The 11,308-nt window shown below is 50.2% G+C and overlaps 1 protein-coding gene across 1 annotated transcript; it reads right to left on the bottom strand.

Annotated features, from left to right (window-relative positions):
• Positions 1 to 1,423: 1,423 nt before the first annotated feature.
• Positions 1,424 to 1,900, bottom strand: LOC138364314 (streptococcal hemagglutinin-like). The gene has a single exon (XM_069323915.1). The coding sequence runs from the start codon at positions 1,898 to 1,900 to the stop codon at positions 1,424 to 1,426; it is 477 nt and encodes a 158-aa protein (XP_069180016.1).
• Positions 1,901 to 11,308: the final 9,408 nt, after the last annotated feature.

Raw genomic sequence — 11,308 nt, 5'->3', positions numbered from 1 at the left:
AGATAATACTAAGTTCCCAATAGCGTCTAAATCTGAATGTTCCCTGAGTGTCAGTATCTCTCTAGTGGCCTCGACGAGGACAGGAAGCCGGCGGTTTGTCAATGGTTTCCTCCCTCCCATTTTGTGCAGCTGTATTTTGATACTGAACACTGCTTTGGCATGTACAGCTTCGGCGGGTAGGCGGTTCCTTGGGTTTATAATCCTGTGGGTAAAAATGTATCAACATAGTTGTTCAACATGTAAGTTCCACTGTCTGTTGCAGTCTTTGGCAGAATTTATTTCCCTCTTGGAGGCATGTGTCTCTGTGCATGGTTGCCACAGAGTCACTTGTCCCGCCCCTTAAACTTTATAAAGCTTTAAACCTGTGCAAAAAAAAGTCTTATTCCCGTCTATCCTGAAGCGTCTTTTCCTTGAATATTTTCTCCTCCATTCATGCATGACTGTTTTTGTGTACGGTTGGGCAATAGTTTGATGAAGGTATTGAGTTGGTTATTCTCCCTGGCCAGGGGGCCAGATTCACGAAGCAGTTACTCAAACACTTACGAACCTGTACATCTTTTCTCAATCTTTGGCGGCTTTGTTTACAATTATTAAACAGTTAATGAGCTCCGAAGCACCAGGAGGCTGTTTATAACAATAACAACAGTTGACTGGCAAGTTTTCATGCTTGTAAACTGTTTAATAAAGGTAACCAAAGGTGTCAAAGGTTGAGGAAAGATGTACCCGGCCATTATGTGCTCGCTGCCTTCTCCCGCACGCAACCGTTCTGCACGCGGCCGCCTGTTATACATTTGTATAATTTTGTTGATGTCTGTTGTTGCTGTTGACTCTTGACGGAGCTGTCATGGCTGTCTGTCAACTGTCACATCTCAGTGAGATCACAACCCAACACTGGTTGTTCTTCATCTTCAGCAGGTATACGGGAATCGAACAAATCCACAAGGGGCCGTGACGAGGATTCGAACTTAAGTCTGAGAGCATCCCAGTCGCTGCCTTAATCGACTGAGCTACAACATGGTCAAAAAGAGTTGAAACCAGAAGTTCTACTGAACTTAACTGAAGTTCTACTGAACTTAACTGAAGTTCTATTGAATTCCTGATTTCAACTCTTTTTTTTTTCCATGTCGTAGCTCAGTCTATTAAGGCAGTGTCTAGGATGCTCTCAGACGTAGGTTCGAGTCCTCGTCACGGCCCTTGTGGATTTGTTCATTGATGCATCACGCTATTGTGATTTCTGTGTGTAAGGGAATCGAATCTTTTCTGGGTTGGCAGCCATTCTGGTGCTGCGTCTACTGCTCGTGTGCCTTCGTGCCAGCAACAATTAGTTCCTTATTCGGGTACATATCCTGTCATTCATGCCGAGGCCAGAAGTCATGTAGTAATAATTGAGACATATTCCTACCGCCTTCTTCTTCCTCTCACCTTAACAGGAAACACACAGCATGTCTGGCACGAGTAATTGTTGCTCGCCCGAGATTAACTCATGAGCACTTGATGGTGCAGAGACATGAGCACTTGATGGTGCAGAGACATGAGCACTTGATGGTGCAGAGACATGAACACTTGATGGTGCAGAGACATGAACACTTGATGGTGCAGAGACATGAGCACTTGATGGTGCAGAGACATGAACACTTGATGGTGCAGAGACATGAACACTTGATGGTGCAGAGACATGAGCACTTGATGGTGCAGAGACATGAACACTTGATGGTGCAGAGACATGAACACTTGATGGTGCAGAGACATGAACACTTGATGGCGCAGAGACATGAACACTTGATGGTGCAGAGACATGAACACTTGATGGTGCAGAGACATGAGCCTCACTTGATGGTGCAGAGACATGAGCCTCACTTGATGGTGCAGAGACATGAGCCTCACTCTGCCACAAATGCATTGTTCTGCTCACAGTTGTTCACCTCTTTTGGCATATTTTAAAATCGTAGAAGGGTTAATGTACTCAAGGAAGGGACCAGAAAACAAAAGGCTAGCATTCCGGAAGCGAAACTATGAGGAGATGAGGAAATTCCTAACAGATATAACATGGGAAACAGAGCTCAGGGGAAAGACGGCCCAAGACATGATGGACTACATCATGCAGAAGTGTAAGGAGGCAGCAGACAAGTCTATCCCAGCCCAAAAGGAAAACAGTGAAATGAAGATGAGAAATCAATGGTTTAATCAGAGATGTAGGCTAGCTAAGCAGCAAAGTAAAAGGGCATGGAGAAACTATAAGAATAATAGGACACTAGAGAGCAGAGAAAGGTACCAGAGCGCCAGGAATATGTAAGGGGTGAGAAGAGAGGTAGAGAGGCAATATGAAAATGACATAGCAAGCAAGGCAAAGACTCATCCCAAACTGCTGCATAGCCACATTAACAGGGAAAACAATAGTAAAGGAACAGGTAATGAAACTGAGGATAGGGGTAGACAGATTCACAACTAACGAAAAGGAAGTGGGCGAGGAACTCAATAAGAAATCCCAGGAGGTCTTCACAGTAGAATAAGGGAAAGTCCCAGAAATAAGTGAGGGAAAAGTTAACCTGGAACTACTAGAGGAGTTTGGGATTACCAGTGGGGGAGGTAAGGAAGCTTTTGCAAGAGTTGGATGTGACAAAGGCTATAGGCCCGGATGGAATTTCACCATAGATACTAAAGGAAGGAGCAGAAGCACTGTGCCTTCCGCTCTCCATGGTGTATAACAAATCACTGGAACAGGTAAACTGCCCAAAATTTGGAAGACGGCTAATGTAGTCCCGATATACAAGAAAGGGGATAGACAGGAGGCACTGAACTACAGGCCAGTGTCCCTAACCTGCATACCATGCAAGTTGATGCAGAAGATTGTGCGAAGAAAGCTAGTGGAACATCTGGAGCGAAAGAACTTTGTAACACGGCATCAACATGGGTTCAGGAATGGCAAGTCCTGCCTCACAAGTTTAATTGAATTCTATGACCAGGCAACAAAAATCAGCCAAGAAAGAGAGGGGTGGGCAGACTGCATATTTTTGGATTGCCAGAAAGCCTTTGAAACAGTACCACTCAGGAGACTAATACACAAGCTGGAGATACAGGCGGGAGTGAAAGGGAAGGTACTCCGTTGGATAAGGGAGTACCTAAGCAATAGAAGACAGCGAGTCACTGTGAGGGGTGAGGCATCAGATTAGCGAGACGTCACCAGTGCAGTCCCGCAGGGGTCAGTCCTTGGACCTATAATGTTTTTGATATATGTAAATGATCTCCCAGAGGGTATAGACTTGTTCCTCTCATTGTTTGCTGATGATGCAAAAATTATGAGGAGGATTAAGACGGAGGAAGACAGTATGAGACCACAAGACGACCTAGACTGACTGAATGAATGGTCCAACAAATGGCTACTTAAGTTCAACCTAAGTAAATGTAAGGTAATGTATGTAGCGTTACGTGGAAGTGTGGCTTGTAGCGTGGTGTGGTAGTGTGCCTGTAGTGTGGTGTGGTAGTGTGCCTGTAGTGTGGTGTGGTAGTGTGCCTGTAGTGTGGTAGTGTGCCTGTAGTGTGGTGTGGTAGTATGCCTGTAGTGTGGTGTGGTAGTGTGCCTGTAGTGTGGTGTGGTAGTGTGCCTGTAGTGTGGTGTGGTAGTGTGCCTGTAGTGTGGTGTGGTAGTGTGGTGTGGTAGTGTGCCTGTAGTGTGGTGTGGTAGTGTGCCTGTAGTGTGGTGTAGTAGTGTGCCTGTAGTGTGGTGTGGTAGTGTGTCTGTAGTGTGGTGTGGTAGTGTGTCTGTAGTGTGGTGTGATAGTGTGCCTGTAGTGTGGTGTGGTAGTGTGCCTGTAGTGTGGTGTGGTAGTGTGGTGTGGTAGTGTGTCTGTAGTGTGGTGTGGTAGTGTGTCGTAGTGTGGTGTGGTAGTGTGTCTGTAGTATGGTGTGGTAGTGTGGCCTGTAGTGTGGTGTGGTAGTGTGCCTGTAGTGTGGTGTGGTAGTGTGTCTGTAGTGTGGTGTGGTAGTGTGTCTGTAGTGTGGTGTGGTAGTGTGGTGTGGTAGTGTGCCTGTAGTGTGGTGTGGTAGTGTGTCTGTAGTGTGGTGTGGTAGTGTGTCTGTAGTGTGGTGTGATAGTGTGCCTGTAGTGTGGTGTGGTAGTGTGCCTGAAGTGTGGTGTGGTAGTGTGGTGTGGTAGTGTGTCTGTAGTGTGGTGTGGTAGTGTGGTGTGGTAGTGTGCCTGTAGTGTGGTGTGTTAGTGTGTCTGTAGTGTGGTGTGGTGTGGTAGTGTGCCTGTAGTGTGGTGTGGTAGTGTGCCTGTAGTGTGGTGTGGTAGTGTGTCTGTACTCACCTAGTTGTACTCACCTAGTTGTGTTTGCGGGGGTTGAGCTCTGGCTCTTTGGTCCCGCCTCTCAACCGTCAATCAACAGGTGTACAGATTCCTGAGCCTATCGGGCTCTGTCATATCTACACTTGAAACTGTGTATGGAGTCAGCCTCCACCACATCACTTCCTAATGCATTCCATTTGTCAACCACTCTGACACTAAAAAAGTTCTTTCTAATATCTCTGTGGCTCATTTGGGCACTCAGTTTCCACCTGTGTCCCCTTGTGCGTGTTCCCCTTGTGTTAAATAGACTGTCTTTATCTACCCTATCAATCCCCTTCAGAATCTTGAATGTGGTGATCATGTCCCCCCTAACTCTGTAGTGTGGTTTGGTAGTGTGCCTGTAGTGTGGTGTGGTAGTGAGTCTGTAGTGTGGTGTGGTAGTGTGCCTGTAGTATGGTGTAGTAGTGTGTCTGTAGTGTGGTGTGGTAGTGTGTCTGTAGTGTGGTGTGGTAGTGTGTCTGTAGTGTGGTGTGGTAGTGTGCCTGTAGTGTGGTGTGGTAGTGTGCCTGTAGTGTGGTGTGGTAGTGAGTCTGTAGTGTGGTGTGGTAGTGCGCCTGTAGTGTGGTGTGGTAGTGTGCCTGTAGTGTGGTGTGGTAGTGTGCCTGTAGTGTGGTGTGGTAGTGTGTCTGTAGTGTGGTGTGGTAGTGTGCCTGTAGTGTGGTGTGGTAGTGTGCCTGTAGTGTGGTGTGGTAGTGTGGTGTGGTAGTGTGTCTGTAGTGTGGTGTGGTAGTGTGCCTGTAGTGTGGTGTGGTAGTGTGCCTGTAGTGTGGTGTGGTAGTGAGTCAGTAGTGTGGTGTGGTAGTGTGGCTGTAGTGTGGTGTGGTAGTGTGGCCTGTAGTGTGGTGTGGTAGTGTGCCTGTAGTGTGGTGTGGTAGTGTGCCTGTAGTGTGGTGTGGTAGTGTGCCTGTAGTGTGGTGTGGTAGTGTGTCTGTAGTGTGGTGTGGTAGTGTGTCTGTAGTGTGGTGTGGTAGTGAGCCTGTAGTGTGGTGTGGTAGTGTGCCTGTAGTGTGGTGTGGTAGTGTGCCTGTAGTGTGGTGTGGTAGTGTGCCTGTAGTGTGGTGTGGTAGTGTGCCTGTAGTGTGGTGTGGCAGTGTGGTGTGGTAGTGTCCCTGTAGTGTGGTGTGGTAGTGTGGCCTGTAGTGTGGTGTGTTAGTGTGTCTGTAGTGTGGTGTGGTGTGGTAGTGTGCCTGTAGTGTGGTGTGGTAGTGTGCCTGTAGTGTGGTGTGGTAGTGTGCCTGTAGTGTGGTGTGGTAGTGAGTCTGTAGTGTGGTGTGGTAGTGCGCCTGTAGTGTGGTGTGGTAGTGTGCCTGTAGTGTGGTGTGGTAGTGTGCCTGTAGTGTGGTGTGGTAGTGTGTCTGTAGTGTGGTGTGGTAGTGTGCCTGTAGTGTGGTGTGGTAGTGTGCCTGTAGTGTGGTGTGGTAGTGTGGTGTGGTAGTGTGTCTGTAGTGTGGTGTGGTAGTGTGGTGTGGTAGTGTGCCTGTAGTGTGGTGTGGTAGTGAGTCAGTAGTGTGGTGTGGTAGTGTGGCTGTAGTGTGGTGTGGTAGTGTGGCCTGTAGTGTGGTGTGGTAGTGTGCCTGTAGTGTGGTGTGGTAGTGTGCCTGTAGTGTGGTGTGGTAGTGTGCCTGTAGTGTGGTGTGGTAGTGTGCCTGTAGTGTGGTGTGGTAGTGTGCCTGTAGTGTGGTGTGGCAGTGTGGTGTGGTAGTGTGCCTGTAGTGTGGTGTGGTAGTGTGGCCTGTAGTGTGGTGTGTTAGTGTGTCTGTAGTGTGGTGTGGTGTGGTAGTGTGCCTGTAGTGTGGTGTGTTAGTGTGTCTGTAGTGTGGTGTGGTAGTGTGTCTGTAGTGTGGTGTGGTAGTGTGCCTGTAGTGTGGTGTGGTAGTGTGTCTGTAGTGTGGTGTGGTAGTGTGTCTGTAGTGTGGTGTGGTAGTGTGCCTGTAGTGTGGTGTGTTAGTGTGCCTGTAGTGTGGTGTGGTAGTGTGCCTGTAGTGTGGTGTGGCAGTGTGCCTGTAGTATGGTGTGGTAGTGTGGCCTGTAGTGTGGTGTGGTAGTGTGTCTGTAGTGTGGTGTGGTAGTGTGTCTGTAGTGTGGTGTGGTAGTGTGCCTGTAGTGTGGTGTGGTAGTGTGTCTGTAGTGTGGTGTGGTAGTGTGCCTGTAGTGTGGTGTGGTAGTGTGTCTGTAGTGTGGTGTGGTAGTGTGTCTGTAGTGTGGTGTGGTAGTGTGCCTGTAGTGTGGTGTGGTAGTGTGCCTGTAGTGTGGTGTGGTAGTGTGCCTGTAGTATGGTGTGGTAGTGTGGTGTGGTAGTGTGCCTGTAGTGTGGTGTGGTAGTGTGTCTGTAGTGTGGTGTGGTAGTGTGGTGTGGTAGTGTGCCTGTAGTGTGGTGTGGTAGTGTGGTGTGGTAGTGTGCCTGTAGTATGGTGTGGTAGTGTGGTGTGGTAGTGTGCCTGTAGTATGGTGTGGTAGTGTGGTGTGGTAGTGTGCCTGTAGTGTGGTGTGGTAGTGTGTCTGTAGTGTGGTGTGGTAGTGTGGTGTGGTAGTGTGCCTGTAGTATGGTGTGGTAGTGTGGTGTGGTAGTGTGCCTGTAGTGTGGTGTGGTAGTGTGGTGTGGTAGTGTGCCTGTAGTATGGTGTGGTAGTGTGGTGTGGTAGTGTGCCTGTAGTGTGGTGTGGTAGTGTGCCTGTAGTGTGGTGTGGTAGTGTGGTGTGGTAGTGTGCCTGTAGTATGGTGTGGTAGTGTGGTGTGGTAGTGTGCCTGTAGTGTGGTGTGGTAGTGTGTCTGTAGTGTGGTGTGGTAGTGTGGTGTGGTAATGTGCCTGTAGTATGGTGTGGTAGTGTGGTGTGGTAGTGTGCCTGTAGTGTGGTGTGGTAGTGTGGTGTGGTAGTGTGCCTGTAGTGTGGTGTGGTAGTGTGCCTGTAGTGAGGTGTGGTACTGTGCCTGTAGTATGGTGTGGTAGTGTGGTGTGGTAGTGTGCCTGTAGTGTGGTGTGGTAGTGTGTCTGTAGTGTGGTGTGGTAGTGTGCCTGTAGTGTGGTGTGGTAGTGTGCCTGTAGTGTGGTGTCGTAGTGTGCCTGTAGTATGGTGTGGTAGTGTGGTGTGGTAGTGTGCCTGTAGTATGGTGTGGTAGTGTGGTGTGGTAGTGTGCCTGTAGTGTGGTGTGGTAGTGTGCCTGTAGTGTGGTGTAGTAGTGTGTCTGTAGTGTGGTGTGGTAGTGTGTCTGTAGTGTGGTGTGGTAGTGTGTCTGTAGTGTGGTGTGATTGTGTGGTGTGGTAGTGTGCCTGTAGTGTGGTGTGGTAGTGTGCCTGTAGTGTGGTGTGGTAGTGTGCCTGTAGTGTGGTGTGGTAGTGTGCCTGTAGTGTGGTGTGGTAGTGTGCCTGTAGTGTGGTGTGGTAGTGTGCCTGTAGTGTGGTGTGGTAGTGTGCCTGTTGTGTGGTGTGGTAGTGTGCCTGTAGTGTGGTGTGGTAGTGTGTCTGTATTGTGGTGTGGTAGTGTGTCTGTAGTGTGGTGTGGTAGTGTGGTGTGGTAGTGTGCCTGTAGTGTGGTGTGGTAGTGTGCCTGTAGTGTGGTGTGGTAGTGTGCCTGTAGTGTGGTGTGGTAGTGTGCCTGTAGTGTGGTGTGGTAGTGTGCCTGTAGTGTGGTGTGGTAGTGTGCCTGTTGTGTGGTGTGGTAGTGTGCCTGTAGTGTGGTGTGGTAGTGTGTCTGTATTGTGGTGTGGTAGTGTGTCTGTAGTGTGGTGTGGTAGTGTGGTGTGGTAGTGTGCCTGTAGTGTGGTGTGGTAGTGTGCCTGTAGTGTGGTGTGGTAGTGTGCCTGTAGTGTGGTGTGGTAGTGTGCCTGTAGTGTGGTGTGGTAGTGTGTCTGTAGTGTGGTAGTGTGCCTGTAGTGTGGTGTGGTAGTGTGCCTGTAGTGTGGTGTGGTAGTGTGCCTGTAGTGTGGTGTGGTAGTGTGCCTGTAGTGTGGTGTGGTAGTGTGTCTGTAGTGTGGTGTGGTAGTGTGTCTGTAGTGTGGTGTGGTAGTGTGCCTGTAGTGTGGTGTGGTAGTGTGCCTGTAGTGTGGTGTGGTAGTGTGCCTGTAGTGTGGTGTGGTAGTGTGCCTGTAGTGTGGTGTGGTAGTGTGCCTGTAGTGTGGTGTGGTAGTGTGTCTGTAGTGTGGTGTGGTAGTGTGGTGTGGTAGTGTGCCTGTAGTGTGGTGTGGTAGTGTGTCTGTAGTGTGGTGTGGTAATGTGTCTGTAGTGTGGTGTGGTAGTGTGGTGTGGTAGTGTGCCTGTAGTGTGGTGTGGTAGTGTGGTGTGGTAGTGTGCCTGTAGTGTGGTGTGGTAGTGTGCCTGTAGTGTGGTGTGGTAGTGTGCCTGTAGTGTGGTGTGGTAGTGTGCCTGTAGTGTGGTGTGGTAGTGTGCCTGTAGTGTGGTGTGGTAGTGTGCCTGTAGTGTGCCTGTAGTGTGGTGTTGTAGTGTGTCTGTAGTGTGGTGTGGTAGTGTGGTGTGGTAGTGTGGTGTTGTAGTGTGCCTGTAGTGTGGTGTGGTAGTGTGTCTGTAGTGTGGTGTGGTAGTGTGGTGTGGTAGTGTGGTGTGGTAGTGTGCCTGTAGTGTGGTGTGGTAGTGTGTCTGTAGTGTGGTGTGGTAGTGTGGTGTGGTAGTGTGCCTGTAGTGTGGTGTGGTAGTGTGTCTGTAGTGTGGTGTGGTAGTGTGGTGTGGTAGTGTGCCTGTAGTGTGGTGTGGTAGTGTGTCTGTAGTGTGGTGTGGTAGTGTGTCTGTAGTGTGGTGTGGTAGTGTGGTGTGGTAGTGTGCCTGTAGTGTGGTGTGGTAGTGTGCCTGTAGTGTGGTGTGGTAGTGTGCCTGTAGTGTGGTGTGGTAGTGTGCCTGTAGTGTGGTGTGGTAGTGTGCCTGTAGTGTGGTGTGGTAGTGTGCCTGTAGTGTGGTGTGGTAGTGTGCCTGTAGTGTGGTGTGGTAGTGTGTCTGTAGTGTGGTGTGGTAGTGTGCCTGTAGTGTGGTGTGGTAGTGTGCCTGTAGTGTGGTGTGGTAGTGTGCCTGTAGTGTGGTGTGGTAGTGTGGTGTGGTAGTGTGGTGTGGTAGTGTGTCTGTAGTGTGGTGTGGTAGTGTGTCTGTAGTGTGGTGTGGTAGTGTGTCTGTAGTGTGGTGTGGTAGTGTGTCTGTAGTGTGGTGTGGTAGTGTGTCTGTAGTGTGGTGTGGTAGTGTGTCTGTAGTGTGGTGTGGTAGTGTGCCTGTAGTGTGGTGTGGTAGTGTGGTGTGGTAGTGTGGTGTGGTAGTGTGTCTGTAGTGTGGTGTGGTAGTGTGTCTGTAGTGTGGTGTGGTAGTGTGGTGTGGTAGTGTGCCTGTAGTGTGGTGTGGTAGTGTGCCTGTAGTGTGGTGTGGTAGTGTGCCTGTAGTGTGGTGTGGTAGTGTGTCTGTAGTGTGGTGTGGTAGTGTGTCTGTAGTGTGGTGTGGTAGTGTGCCTGTAGTGTGGTGTGGTAGTGTGGTGTGGTAGTGTGCCTGTAGTGCGGTGTGGTAGTGTGCCTGTAGTGTGGTGTGGTAGTGTGCCTGTAGTGTGGTGTGGTAGTGTGCCTGTAGTGTGGTGTGGTAGTGTGCCTGTAGTGTGGTGTGGTAGTGTGTCTGTAGCTTGGCGTGTAGCGTGCAGTATAGCGTGCAGTGTAGCGTGTAGCGTGCAGTGTAGCGTGTCGCGTGCAATGTAGCGTGTCGCGTGCAATGTAGCGTGTAGCGTGCAGTGTAGCGTGCAGTGTAGCGTGTAGCGTGTAGCGTGCAGTGTAGCGTGTAGCGTGCAGTGTAGCGTGCAGTGTAGCGTGTAGCGTGCAGTGTAGCGTGCAGTGTAGCGTGCAGTGTAGCGTGTAGCGTGCAGTGTAGCGTGTAGCGTGCAGTGTAGCGTGCAGTGTAGCGTGCAGTGTAGCGTGTAGCGTACAGCGTAGCGTGCAGTGTAGCGTGCAGTGTAGCGTGCAGTGTAGCGTGCAGTGTAGGGTGCAGTGTAGCGTGTAGCGTGCAGTGTAGCGTGCAGCGTAGCGTGCAGTGTAGCGTGCAGTGTAGCGTGGCGTGTAAGGTGGTAGCGGCGGCGTGCACGCGGGCGCGCCTGCACGCCAGTGAGTCATGTTCCCAGCTGTTCCGCCAGTGTCAACATGGCCAGGGAGCGTCCCCCTCACACTCCACGTGGACCACGCCTCGTTGTCATGGTAACCACCAGTCTCGCCCGCTTATTGGCTGAGCGTGCTGCCAGCATGCTGCCAAGTAATGCTTTTACCAAGCGGCTAGTATCTGCAAAAATCATCCTTGTTGCATAAAATCTTGACAATAGCATTACTTGCAATGCAATTCTATAGTAAAATTATAAATATGGAAGGAAATTAGTTAATGAGTAGGAGTATCAGAGGACTTAAGGAATTTGAATTGTCTTGCACGTATGGTGATGGAGCTGCGGCTGCGTTGCGGTTGGTGAGGATGAAATTTGCTTGTTGTCTATTGGTGGAGGAGGTGCCAATGGGAGAGGGGGAAGTGATTACTCCACGTGGGGTGTGGGGCCGAGCCGGGCCAAGTGGTGTGGCGAGGCTAATGGCGGGTGAGTGTGTGTGTGTCGGCCGGGGCGAGGTATGATATTATTATGAGTTTTATTACACCACCGCCTTCCTCCATTATGACCCCGCCCCCCCCCCTCACACTCCCTCACGCCCTCACACTCGCACACTCACACACTCCCTCACACACTCACACACACTCACTCACTCACTCACTCACTCACACACTCACACTCACTCTCATACACGTCCTCTCTGTCTGTCTGTCTGTCTGTCTGTCTGTCTCTCTCTCTCTCTCTCCTCTCTCTCTCTCTCTCTCTCTCTCTCTCTCTCTCTCTCTCTCTCTTCTCTCTCTCTCTCTCTCTCTCTTCCTCTCTCTTTCTCTTCCTCTCTCTTTCTCTTTCTCTCTCTCTCTCTCTCTCTCTCTCTCTCTCTCTCTCTCTCTCTCTCTCTCTCTTC

This window comes from Procambarus clarkii, chromosome 13, assembly GCF_040958095.1.
Source record: "Procambarus clarkii isolate CNS0578487 chromosome 13, FALCON_Pclarkii_2.0, whole genome shotgun sequence".
NCBI classification, from domain to species: Eukaryota; Metazoa; Arthropoda; class Malacostraca; order Decapoda; family Cambaridae; genus Procambarus; species Procambarus clarkii.
The sequence above is the reverse complement of the archived record's forward strand: the minus strand, read 5'-3'. Positions and strand labels throughout refer to the sequence as shown.